Consider the following 14,003-nt stretch of genomic DNA (forward strand, 5'->3'; position numbering starts at 1 on the left):
TCAAGGAGGGCGGAGCTGTAGGTTGAGACTGACGAGGAGAGTCCCCCCCGGAGGATGAAGACCCAAAAAGGCGCCTCTTAGTCCCCCTGTAAGGGGAAGGGAGGCCCTTGTGGCGTAGCGGACGGTGAGCCTTACGGCGGAGGCGGCCTCGGGGAAGATCGTCAGGACCATCGGTCCTCCAAAGGGGAGTCTCCGTTAAAGCACTTCCCTCAGAAGGAAGCTGAGCAGCAGCCGAGACCGAAGGACTCACTTCCCCCTTCGAAGGATGTACGGAAGGAGGAGGGGAGCCTTTAGCACCATCACCCGCAACAGCACCTGCGGCGGAAGGCCCAGCCACGTCGGAGGCCTCTGTCACCACGACGTCGACAATAGACAGAGGGTCTACCTCTGCTACCGCCGGCGACTGCTTAACAGCGGCCCCCAACGAGACAAGGTCAATAAGAGCGACCCTGGAGGGCAAGCCCTTAAGCCCCAGGGACGACCAAATCTGTAAAAGATCATCACTGGATAAGGCATTATCAATAACCTCCCCCGGAGGAGGAGGGAGAACCGCCTCGCTATGGGAGGCGACGCCCTCTCCCCCCACCGAAGGTCGGGAAACAGAACAAGGGCCTGCGCTCCCACTCGGCCGACTCTCCTTAGGAGGCGGACGAGGGGGAGCTTCGGAGGAGGTTTGGGCGGCGGAAGAAGAGTCCCGAGAACCTTCCTCCTTCAAGGTTAACCCCGGAGGAGAACGGTCTCTCTTGGACTTCTTCTTACGCCGACGGCCAAACCTCTCCCACTGGGAGGCAGACCACTCCCTGCACTCACGGCACATGTTCTCCTGGTCACACCGTCGGCCCCGACATTGAGGGCAGAGGGTGTGCGGATCCGTATTTACGTCCGACATGAAAGTCCCACAAGGACGACCGGCAACTCCAGGGCATGTACGCATTGTAAAGAAATAACTGAAGGTCAACTTCCAACCAACACACACGCTGAAAAGAAAAAGCAGAAAATTAAAGGCTGTCACGAGGGCGATGAGTAGACACGTCTGATCACCGCTGAGCCAAAGGTGAAGTGAAGCAAGTCACCGGTGTGTGGAGGGGGGAGGGGTAGCAAGCTACCCTTCCCCACCCCCCGCTAACTAGCGCAGGGGTAATTAACCCTCGTTAAAACTACTGGCTCGTCATTTCAGCTGCGCTAAAAAGTAAACCCTCTGTAAATAACGTGGTTTGTACTGTATTTCGGTTACGGAACAACTAAGCTTTTTAGGACCCATGATTACGGAACACAGAAAACAACACGTTAAAAGGCAAGATAAAAAACTTAAAACTGAGCGAATAGAGGACAACCACACGATGCGCACGCGATGAGAGGACTGATCAAGGTGACGCTCGATTGGCGTCCCTCCGATGTGCTGCCGTCTAGCGGTGTCAACAACAAACTACGCTGCACGCTTTCGAGAAAATTCCACGGGTAAGCGTATTGTTTACGTCGTATGTTGGAGCAACACTTCGTATGTTGAGACAGAAATTTGGTCAAAATTTACTTCGTATGTTGGAAAATTCGTATGTTGGGACAATCGTATGTAGAGGTTCCATTGTAAATCATATCTGCGTCCTGAATTTAACGTCGTAAATTTTTGGGCAGCAAGTAAAACTATCATAGAATTAGAAAAATGAAGCGAAAGAATATGCAATACTATTGTAGATTCGCCCTTCAAGAAATCTTTATTTTCCAGTCAGTACTTTTATTCCATCCAGTACTTTTATTAAATTTAGAGTTTTTTTTTCCAGGCAGTACTTTTATTCCATGCAGTACTTTTATTAAATTTTGAGATTTTTTCCACCCAGTACTTTTATCAAATATTGAGATTTTTTCCACCCAGTACTTTTATTCGATACTTCAGAGTAGGTTTCCTCCTTCAACGCAAAAACCCTGACTCCTTGCGCAGAGGCTTCTTTTCCACCAATAGGATTTCTTCTTCTCTAACCGTGAAATGTAACTATTCGCCTTCTTTGCCAGCTTTATTCAAATCTATTACTTGATTCAGTTCAACTATACCATTCCTTTTATGTAATACCCTCGTAGACATATTACGATTGACCCCAGTATTACTCGTTTTATTATCCAATACCTTATAAAATCACCCCATTTTATATTCCCATTATATATTATTTATCATTCATTCCATTTTATCTTCCTATATTACTTTTATTCATTTTGTTAATTCCTTGTCACACCCCGATTTCACATAAATACTTTCTCTGGACAAGTTTCCCATTCTAGTTCACTGATGTTTACCCTCTAGACTCCGTTGTTTTCCCGTTAACCAATCACGAACCGATACGTATTGAAGTTTACACAAGGGGTTGTCGGTTAATATTTCCCTACCCCCTTCCATTATCTCTTTAAGTGGTCTATTCATACCCCTTCCACCAAATCCTTTTCCATGGAAACATGACAAATTCGAAGATAATTTGTATTTTTCCTAACCATACAAACCTTAGCTATTTACAGAGGGTTACCTTTTAGCGCAGCTGAAATGGCGAGCCATTAGAATTTAACGAGGGTGTATTACCACCGCGCTAGTTAGCGGGGGGGTAGGGGAGTGGTAGCTAGCTACCCCTCCCCCCCCCCTCACACACAGATGAATGCTCACTTTCACTTAGAGGTAGGACTTGTCTTGGGGGACAGGGCTGGCGGGCAAATATGTGTAAATAGCTAAGGTTTGTATGGTTAGGAAAAATACAAATTATCTTCGAATTTGTCATTTGTTCCGTAACCGAAATACAAACCACGCTATTTACAGAGGGTGACTTACCCCTTAGGTAGGGTGGAAAGTCCCCAGCCATACTGGCTTTGGCTTTACCCGGGGACTCAGAATCCGAGTGAGTCGCACTCGAGAAAAGGAGTCCCTGCACCTCACAAGTTCCTTGCTCCGCAAGGAACCATGTGGCCTACGTAAGCTTGTGTGTGAAGGAAGAAGTGTGACCCGTCCTAGGCAGTTGACCTGGAGTTCCAGAAGGAACTCTGGGTTAGGACGTTCCCAATACCACCTCGTCAGGGTATGGGGGACGCGACAGTATTGACTCAATACTCGGAACACAAGGAAGCATGGTTTACCTGCAGAGGTTCGAGGTCAGCTATGCAGAGACCAGGATGCTGCTTCCCCGTAGAGGGGATGATGAAGAAAGAAGTAAGGGCCAGACATACTTCTTTCGTTCATGCAGACTAAAACCTGATAACAATGCCCTCAACCTTCTGCTACCTGTCCAAAAGGGAGCCTGAGGTTAGACCAGCTGTTGTGTAGCCACCACAGAGCGATAGAAAACGTATCGAGACTCCTGTGGGTCACGCCCTGCAGGAAGCGGGCTGCGAAGGTCATTTGACGCTTCCAGACTCCAGCTTGTAGCACCTGCGTCACAGAGTAGTATTACTCGAAGGCGAGGGACCTTGCGATGTATCCAACATCGTGCTGTAGGGCGACGTGACGGGGGAGGGTCTGGAGACAGGTCGCAATGAATGTCCTTGAGTCCGGGCTGAAGAGGTATACTGGTGACTCTCCCCCATGTCCTCCTTGTGCTCCCAAATCGGCTGCAACTGAGGACAAACTGCAGCTGTTCCCAAAGCTAACCTCTCGATTCCTTTACTGGCAAGAAAGAGAAGGTCTTGGGACATCAGATACAGAATGGAGACTCAAAATCTTGAATGAATCGGACCGAAGGGCCGGGACCCCCAGATTCTGAGTCTAGCCAACAACTCAGGAGCGAGCCTGAATGTTGCCTTCCCCTCTTCCTTAGAAAGGGGGAAGTCGTAAGAGACCAAGAAGATTGCTTACACACTGGCCGTGGCCAGAGTGAGCAGGAGACCCAAGGCGGAATACAATCCGAGGCCTGTCGTAAAGGGTCTTGAGAAGATCTCTTAAAGGACTAAAAGTCCGAGCCATGCTCCAAGTTGGAGGTCTTCCTCCGACTAGGGCAGGGACGATCGTAGCTTCGCATGAGCGAGGATAGATCCAGCGGGCAGGAAAAAGTTATTCCTTTAAGCCTGAAGGTCAGGGAAAGGCTGAGCGACAGGCTTCATTGCCGAGAGCGGAAAGGAGTTTCCTCCCGCCGAAAGGCAATAAGACCGTTATTGCTGGAGAAGAGGCCTCAAGGGAAGAGGTATATCTCCCACGGCACCAACCACCTTAGACTCTTCACTTTGCCTGGGAGACCCCTGTGGATGACTATCGCAGATGACGCGACCTCCGTACCGCGACTGTAGCGGGTTGTCTCTTCTTGAGGAGGAGGCGTAGTGTCTCCAGGCATGAAGCCGAAGCGACGCCCCGGTTCGGGAGAGATGTCGCAGTGTGGTTGCTTGAGTAGTCTGCGCCGTGGGAGAAGCTCTCCCGGGAGTTCCATCAGGGGAAGCAGAAGGTCCAGAAACCGTTCTGCGCATAGTCCCAGTGGAGCTCTCCCATTGAAAGGTTGACAGACAACCTGGTCTTGTTGAGACCCATTGTCCACAGACAAAAAGGAGGGAAGACGCAGGCGTCGAAGTTGTCCCACCATCACCGGAATGCATCTTGCCAGAGTCTCGGGGTCTGAGACTGGGGGGAAGAATAGCGGAAGCTTGAGGTTCCAAGCTGTCGCGATCAGGTCCCCCAGACCAGTACTTGCTGGTTACCCAAGGTCAAAGACCCCAAGGTACCCTCTCTCTACGAGGCTCTGCTCGGATAGTCTGAGAGAACATTCCCCTGCCTAGAATGAGAGAGCCGATGGTGGTATTGAGAGAATCTCAATCATCCCGGTATCTCTACTGCAAGATGTGAAGGTGTGAAAATGCGTCCCCTGCTGGTTAGAATACGCCAGAATCATGAAGTCGACGCGCACGGGGCGACTCGGCAGAAGCTGTAGGATCTGTACAGGGGCCAGACTAAGGCCCCTAAGCCTGCCTGAATGATGGAGAGGTATCCTTCAGGTCTTGACCATAGGCCTGGACCGGAACATGCCTCCCCCCTTTCCTTTGACGAGTCCGAGAACAGCATCAAGAATGTGGGGAAAGGACGAGAATATCCACTACCATCAAGAGGCTCCATAGGTCAACACCCATTGCAGGTCTAATAGTTCCGCTGGTCCCATAGGGGCCAGGAAGTCCGGTTAACATTGCCTGAAGCCACCGGAACTTGGATCGCCCCACATGGAACTTATCCTGAGGCAACCGTTCGGACTATAGACGGGTCAATGAGGAAAGGAGAACTAGGAAACGTTCCAAGGTAGGGCTGAAAGCTCTGCTTGACTGAGAACAGGTACTGCGACTCTCCTCAGTCTTGCCACAGTCAACCGAAAGGAAGGCTCGGAGGATGTGGTAACAGAATCTGGCGTCCCCAGGTGGTCACCCATCCAAGTACCGACGTTGCTTAACCTCGCTGGACGGACGAGAAGCGGGGTTTCCAACGTGATAAGGCCGTTGACTCAATATCATGGCCAGATACTCCATATGTTGAGGCAGAGGAAGAGAAGGCTCCAAGCAAAACACCATGAGCCCACACTCATGGTAAGCATCCGGAAGCTTGTCCCAGCGCTGAAGAAGGTCGAACCCGAGCCTACCGGAGTTGACCAGCCCTCCAAACAGCAGAGGAGGCGGAAGCCTGCACCTGAGCGGCCAAGAGGAAGGCAGGGAGAGTTCTCTGGGGAAACAAACCTGCTATGCCACGGCGGGATAGCCACACTGCATCATAAGCAGGAATACTTGCAGTCTAGGCTGAATTCGACGAGCACCCTGGAAGATGGATGGAATGGAAACTGAAAGTACCCGTCCTTCCGATCCAGGGTTTAAGGAGTCCTGTCGCCTCGTTACCAGTCTGATCGATTCTGCTGGTCTACGCTGGCCGAAGTTTGTTCGACAAACTTGATCAGGGCTGAGAGGTCGACTACGGACATCCCCTCTCAGATCCTTCCTTACAAGAAAGGATCGACTGAGGAGGCCGGGGGTGAAGCCGTCGATGATCCTAAGGAAGACCTTCGCCTAAGGTATGGATCATTCTGCCCAACCGGGCAACTCTGCTGACGCTATGGCATAGAGGTTCAGAGACACTGAATTCGCTGACAGAGACGGCAGGCACGATATCCTTGGCTGATCACAGAGATTGTGCGGGAATGGGCATTGGGAAGCTGTCATTCGGATGAGTAACCTTAAGCATCCTCCCAGCGAAAAACCTGCAATCCTAGAGTTCGTGAACTCCTTTTAGGACTATGCCCCCCCAGGGGAGTCTCCCGTGCCATCTGTTCCTGACAGGAGGAAACTGCAATTGGACACCTCGTCCCAGTTGTCGTAGCCGATAACTTAGGCCGACGTGGTTGAAAGAAAAGGGCGCTGGAGCCCTGCAGAGTCTGGAAGAAAGCGCCTTGGAGGAGTGAAAACGGAAGTCGATCTCCTCCGCACAGCCGCTGTCTAAGTCTCTGTCCTTGGGCACCAACAAACTCTTCTCAAGGATGGAAGGGTGTCTGAGGTCGTTGACCTCCACAGATGAGACACCCGAAGGAAGCCCTCAGTCAGCGCGTCCACATGGTACAACATCGAGCTTGTCCGCAAGTTAGATACTTAACGACGAAAGGCCAAGGTGCCTGAGCTCGAGAGGAGGAAAGTACCCATGATCTTCCTGTAGCTTCCTTGAACCAAACCTCGGGCCGTAACCGAGGAGGGAAAGAACCTGGTAAGCTCCCAGAGGAAGGGGTAAGCAGTCACCCCTTGTCCGATGGAGAAATCTCGAACGGAAAGTCCCTCCGCCAAAAATCCTTCCAGGGAATGACGGGGAAGGGCTAACCCAGGTTCAGGAAAGAGGAGTGTTGCTGAGATCTCCCTTAAGTTTCTCCTATTCTTGCAAGTGCCATGCTCTGCGTTTACGGGTTGAGGCCGTGTTCTGGAAAATACGCTCCAGAAGAACTCGCCAGGCTGGCCATGCTGCGAAAACCCCATTGGGAATCGTGGTCGCAATCGCCCTGGAGCTCGCGCGACGGTAATTCAAAGATTTTCGCGTGGGCGAACGTGGAAGCGCCCATGCGCGGTAACGCAGACGAAGGTGAGCGAAGGAGCGCAGAAGGAGGGCGAGCGTGGTAGGAAGGGCGAGAGCTGGTGGTCGGCGAGCGATAACCCATAGACGAGCAATGGATACTGCAAGAAATAAGCCGACGTTTGTGCGAAGAAACACTGTAGGTTCGCGCGACGGAACACCATCCGTCCGCGCGATGGAAAACCGTTGGTTCGCGCGTGGGCGAACATTGGAGAGCATGGGCGCGGCCGCGCATGAGCGTAGACTTGCAGGCACGTGGGCGTGTGGGCGCGCAGGCGAATGGTCGCGCGGGCGCACAGGCAAGCGGTCGCGCGGGCGAGCGGTCGCGCGGGCGCGCAGGCAAGCGGTCGTGAGGGTGGCCAGGTGGATGAGCGCGAGTCCGAGGCGGCGAACGCAAGCATTAGCGCGATGGCGAGGAAACGCGCTGCCGCGTGGGCGAGGAAGACCGCTGGCGATATGGATCAACAAGCGATCGGTGGTGAGCTGGTGAGCGCTAACGCGCAGGTTGGCGATGGAGCGTTGTGTAATGCCGACACGATGGTTGAGCAGCATGCGCAGGTGAGCGATCGTGCGTTGGCGAGCGATCGCGAGCAGCATGTGCAGGAGGGCGATCGCGCGATGGTGAACAGCATGCGCAGGGTGGCGCGATGGTGATCAGTATGCGCAGGGTCGCGCGATGGTGATCAGCATGCCAGGGTCGCGCGATGGCGATCAGCATGCGCAGGTGGGCGGTCGCGCGATGGCGAGCAGCATCTGGAGGTGGGCGATTGCGCGATGGCGAGCAGCATCCGCAGTTGAGGGTCGCGCGATGGCGAGCAGCATCCGCAGTTGAGGGTCGCGCGATGGCGAGCAGCATCCGCAGGGTAGACGATAGCGCGATGGTGATCAGCATGCGCAGGGTCGCGCGATGGCGATCAGCATCCGCAGGTGTGCGGTCGCGCAATGGCGATCAGCATCCGCAGGTGTGCGGTCGCGCGATGGCGATCAGCATCCGCAGTTGAGGGTCGCGCGATGGCGATCAGCATCCGCAGTTGAGGGTCGCGCGATGGCGATCAGCATCCGCAGTTGAGGGTCGCGCGATGGCGATCAGCATCCGCAGTTGAGGGTCACGCGATGGCGATCAGCATCCGCAGTTGAGGGTCTCGCGATGGCGATCAGCATCCGCAGTTGAGGGTCGCGCGATGGCGATCAGCATGCGCAGGTGAGCTAGTAGCTGGCGAACCATGTTCCTTCAGAAGTGTTGGAGAACGTTGGCGTGCCGGCTGTAACACACGCGGGCGATCCGGAGATCACCGAGAGACAGGTGATCACTGACGAGCTGATGATCGCTGACGAGCAGAAGGCTACGCGTGGAAGCCTGCGCATAGAAGAAGAGTCCTTGACCCCGACCTGAACCGAAGTTCTAGATCGCGAGGGCGAACGTGGGCGCACAGAGCGCGTAACAGGAGCCAACAGGAACAGCAGGGATGATCATCATGAAAGCGCTGACGAACAGGAGAGCGCTGATGAGCAGAAGAGCGCCTGTGCGCTAACACTGAGCAGGAGCAGGAGAGAACACAGCAGAAGGGCGCGCAGGAAAACCCTGACACGCAAGGGAAGAACCCCCGTGGGAGGCAACTCTTTGCCCCGAAGGGATCGTTGTCCGCCGGGAGACTGATGTCCGTCGGAAGACCGCTGTCCGTCGGGAAGACCGTTGCCCGTCGGAAGACGAGATCAGACTGCTGTCCATCTGCACCAAGGCGGAAGATCGAGAAAAAGGAGTTGTAGGCTGCAAACGGAGATTCAAAAAGGCGCCTCAAGCACCCTTATAGGGAGATGAGAGGCCCTTACGACGAGGCGGACGGTGGGCCTTACGGCGAGGGAGGCCAACAGCAACAGCAACAGAAGAAACCTCCGAAGAGGAGTCTCTATGAGTGTACTCTCTCGCGAACGAAAGAGAAACACTTCGTAGAAGAGACTGGTCAGCCAATGACCTAAAAGGAGCAATCCTCCGAAGAGGAGCTCCTGCAGTTGCCCAGCCCCTTGAGCGAAACTGCAGGTGTGACCGCTCAGCACCAAGAGCATAGAGCATAGTCGCACGAAAAAAAGGCAAGAGAAGAACCCCCCAAAAGGGGAAAAACTCAAGCCTGGACAGGAAAAACTTCCCTCGGAAGGAAAGTTACCCGCCCAAGGTGGCAAGCCTCCTGAGAGTTCTAAAATGAACTGGAGAGCTGTCCGTCGTCACGGGAGTACTTCCAGTAGAAGGAGACACGCCCCTGACGAAAATACAAGGGGGGAGGCAGCAACAGCCGAATCCCCAGGACTTAACAAGACAGCTCACACCGTTGCCATATTACAGAAACGAACTAGATCGGTAACTGTAAAAAAATAAAACAAATAATATTAGTACACATTCATTCCCCGGGAAGGCTCCGAAGAGGAATCCCGAGGGAAAGGAAACAAGAATTACACAACAGGCACGTGCCCTCACAACCACTTACACTCACGGAAGGAGAGCTGTAACCAAAACAGAATTATAACAATTATAATTATGTAACTATGTAATTATGTAATTTAAAAATGAATGAACACTAAAGAAAGAACGAAAACCCCGAAAGGAATCGTTCTACAAGCTGAAAAACAAAAAACAACTACAATTAGATTCATAACTAATTGAGACAAACGTACGGGGTAGCAACCCCCCCACACGGAAAGAAAGCTACAAGGGCGTAGTAACACGTAGTAAAAAGGGTGAACGACTTCAAGATAGAGAGAGAGAAAGACATAAGTCAAACTCAATCGCCACCCATAAAATTACGCCGTGGAGGCCTAACTGCCGAGGACTCCACGTAGATATCGTACACTACACACACAACTCTGAAAAGGAAACTTACTTATTTCTATACTCAAATATATATACAAACATGAAAACATGTTTACATATATATTGAGTAAATGAAAAGTAAGCGATTAAGTAAAGACAAAACAAACAATGGCTGCCAAGAGAGGACCAAGACAGAGACGTCTGTCACAGTCCGAGCCAAAAGTGAAAGTGAGCATTTATCTGTGTGTGAGGGGGGGAAGGGGTAGCTAGCTACCACTCCCCTACCCCCCCCCGGCTAACTAGCGCGGGGGTAATACACTCTCGTTAAATTCTAATGGCTCGCCATTTCAGCTGCGCTAAAAGGTAACCCTCTGTAAATAGCGTGGTTTATATTTCGGTTACGGAACAACTTTGTTTTAGTCAGGTGTTCATTATTTCAAGTCAGATTTTTTTTTTTCGTATTTTGCGATGGAGGAAGTTATAGAAACTTGTAGCGGCTGCAGTATTCCATTCCTAAAAGCATTTGCTAAATTTCATGGTGATTTTTTTTATACGTCATCCAATGTTGGTAATTTCCTTAAATCACACAATGTAATCCCAGTCACAGGAGTTAAGACGTCAGTCTCAACCCCCCTGTGACCAGCAAGTTTCATCGTCCGGGTCATAAAGGTAAGACATTCATTTCTTTGATTTTAATGTTTTTAGATCTTGTTAGGTTCAAGAACCATTATATATAATGTTGCTAATGTTACCGTAACATTGCATGTTAGAGTAACATTGCTAATGTTACCGTGCGCTTCTAAACATTACCGCTTGCCAGTACAAACGAGCTTGATGTTTTATTTTCCTGCGACCGTTAGCGATCCAGTGGCGGAACAAGAACCATTATATATAGTGTGGCTAATGTTATCGTAACGTGAGTGAAGTGACACGGAATTTGAACTAGTCATAAGTACTAGTTCGAATTCCGTGTCACTTCACTTTAAACATTTTAACATATATAACAAAAGGCATTATATTGGGTTTGTGACCTGGGAACTTCTAGGGTAGGTTAGGTGGGTTTATTAGGTTCTGTACCCTTTTTATATATTGTGTAAAGGGTATATAGAAAAATTCTTTAAAATACACATGATAATATTACCGTAGCAATGCTAACGTTAGCAATGCCACCGTAACGTTGGTAACGCTGTGTATCATTGGTAACTTTGCTAATGTTATCGTTATAAGTACATACGTGAGGTTTGTAACCTGGAAACTTCTAGGTTAGGTTAGGTGGGTTTGTTAGGTTCTGTACCCCTTTTTATATATTGTGTAAAGGGTATATGGAAAAATTCTTTAAAATACATATGGTAATATTACCGTAGCATTGCTAACGTTAGGAATGCCACCGTAACGTTGGTAACGCTATGTATCATTGGTAACTTGCTAATGTTATCGTTCGCAGTACATACGCGAGTGAAGTGACACGGAAATTGAACAAGTCATTATATTAAACATTTGAACACAATATATATAACAATAGACATTATATTTAAACATTTAAGAGAAAATATATGTTTTCTTATAGAAAATAATGTGATTTAACCGGTTTTCACCTTCATTCCATCCGTAATAACAGCAATCAGTTCAGTTACTTAAAGTTAGTCGAATTGGTTGTTTTGTTTGTTTGTTTGTGGTTGAAATGAAGGTCAAATTCGGTCAAATCACGTCATTTACTACAGGAAAACATATATTTTCTCTTCGAAATCAGAATCTGTAATACAGTAAAACTTTACCCAAATTTGTTCAAATCACGTTATTTACTACCTGAAAACATATATTTTCTGTTCAGAATGAGAATCTGTAATACAATAAAACTTTACAGTTTTTTTTTCTTTATATATATATAACCCCTATCCCCAGCTGAACATAGCATTTTTTTTGCATTCACAGCATTTAAAGAAACTCCAAAATACAGTATAAGAAGAGAAGAGATGCAGGACTTTTACAATTTGGGAGTAAATTGAAGTTCCAGGTTCCTCATTGCTCTCTCTCTCTCTCTACCAGAGACGAATTAAAGTTGTCTTACCTTATTCCGATTCACAATGCTCCGTTGACTTTTTCTTTTACAAATAACTCCAGTTACACCAAGTTGAGTTTATATATTACACAATTTCACAATGGTGTTGGCTCCTCCTCTAAAAGAAATGGCTTATTTTGAGGAACAACGTAATTCTCGTGCCACTATTCGCGAGCGTTCTCTACTTCAAGCAGTGTTGCTAACTTGCTAGCTGGGCCTGGGGGTTAGTCTAAATATCCCCCAAAATCATGATGAAAAATCCATAAAATAACTAAAAAATCTCCATTTCCACAAATATTTTTTTTTCCATCATGTAGGTTTCGCTTATACAGAAATTACTCACTATAATTCATGCAATTACAAATAAACTAAATGTAATAATATGAAGGTTTACTCATCTATCTTTCTTCTTCAAAGAAATTTGTACAGAATACCCCCATCAGACATGCAAAATTCACAAATCTAGGGATAAATTCTCATATTACTGGCTGGACAATCTAAGCAAGCAACACTGACTAACAAGGTTCCTCGTTGCTCTCTCCACAACATTTGATTGTGGGCATACTACTAGAAGAAGCATATTAGCTACATAAAAGTGCTGCAATCTACAGAAATTCATTATTATTAGTTTACCTCCTACACAGACAGCTTCACAGATTGCATACTTTTACTTCTAACTTCAATGGCCTTTTCTAATATACCCAAATAACCTCTTTAGTTTATGTCTCTAAATTTCCTATTTTTATGTTACTGTTTCTAAATTTCCTTAACTCATTACAGTTAAAAAATATGTTCAGTAGTGTCGGGAGTTTTGAACTGATCATTCAAAATCCCCGCCATTTAACTCCACAAACGTTGCGTTGAATTAGGGTAAGACTGGAAGATCTTGCGGGCGTTTCTACGAATGAGTGCTGTCCAACACGTGACGGTATTGTGGCGTAAATTTCAACCACCTGGTGGGAAGGAGCGGGTGTCAGAGAAACAAAGTTTTTATTATTTACAAATTACGAAAATTATATTGTATTGTTTTACCAAGGCAAAAATATCGATGTATATGTTTAGAGCCAAGGACTCTCTAGTTTGTTGGATTCTGGCAAATTATGGCCTTCAGCCGAAGTATTAAGTTTACCCTTTGATCTGACGTAAGACTTTAACTGTTTCTCTGTCTTGTGGTCGATAAAGAAACTATCAAACCCCATATTGAATAAATAATGTAAGAGTTCCCGCGCATCTCATAAGGACACTTTAGTCAGCGCGGGAGACAGTAGTTTTCCTCGGAGCTGTCCTGAACAATGCTCGTTCATAAATAAGATTCACTTTTTGTTCATGAAATGTTTATTATCACTTGGAAGGCATCACATGACAATGATAATATCTGCAATGAAAGATAGCATGATGAGAAATGAAATGGCATTTGCATCGGCAGTCAAAATAAATTCAATATGAAATTACACTGACACCTAATAGCATATATGGGTCAGTTAGTAAATTCACAGTATTCACAGCTAGCTAATGAACCATTTGCTGCTAGCATATAATAGATAATAAAGTTTAACTAAAGTCTATAGACAATAATACTGTATCATATACGCAGCGAGTAAATGAGCTGCCAAACTGAAACACTGTTTGCTTACATTCTCACAAATGAGCGCCAATGTATAGATGACGCAATACACATAAATGAAATAGGATCCTATAATGCACATAATGTATAGACGACACAATACACATAAATGAAATAGGATCCTATAATGCACAAGAATGAAATAGGATCATATAATAATTATAACATGTACAACAGATATGAATAGACAATCCTCTATCTCCTCCCAAGTTTTTTTTTGGGGTACTAATAAGAAAACTCAAAAACAAAACTGAACATGTTGGAGCAATATATGAAAACTACTTTATAAAAGCATATTAGCTATGTGGCTATGGAGCATAGCTGAATGAAAAATATAATATCATAAAGATAAATAAAGGGTGGAAAAGTATTGGTCTGCAAAAACGAATCAATACGTATTACAATCATAGTCAGTCAAGTAGGCAGGCTTCTTGCGCAGCCTCTGAGGACGATCCGGAAGGGCACTTGGGGGAGCTTG

The 14,003-nt window shown here is 47.7% G+C and overlaps 2 protein-coding genes across 3 annotated transcripts in view; both read right to left on the reverse strand.

The window, feature by feature from the left end:
* Nucleotides 1–12,369, reverse strand: part of LOC137654624 (zinc finger protein 665-like) — a 272,648-nt gene extending 260,279 nt beyond the window's left edge. For both annotated transcript variants that reach the window (XM_068388423.1, XM_068388422.1), the window contains exon 1: nucleotides 11,911–12,369. The gene's annotated coding sequence lies outside the window, so the exon portion shown is untranslated. The remainder of the gene's footprint in view (nucleotides 1–11,910) is intronic.
* LOC137653990 (zinc finger BED domain-containing protein 5-like) overlaps nucleotides 1–13,100 on the reverse strand; it is a 153,300-nt gene extending 140,200 nt beyond the window's left edge. The window contains exon 1 of the mRNA XM_068387624.1: nucleotides 13,031–13,100. Coding sequence (XP_068243725.1) covers nucleotides 13,031–13,100 — 70 coding nt within the window. The remainder of the gene's footprint in view (nucleotides 1–13,030) is intronic.
* Nucleotides 13,101–14,003: the final 903 nt, after the last annotated feature.

This window comes from Palaemon carinicauda, chromosome 15 (assembly GCF_036898095.1).
Source record: "Palaemon carinicauda isolate YSFRI2023 chromosome 15, ASM3689809v2, whole genome shotgun sequence".
Classification (NCBI taxonomy): Eukaryota; Metazoa; Arthropoda; class Malacostraca; order Decapoda; family Palaemonidae; genus Palaemon; species Palaemon carinicauda.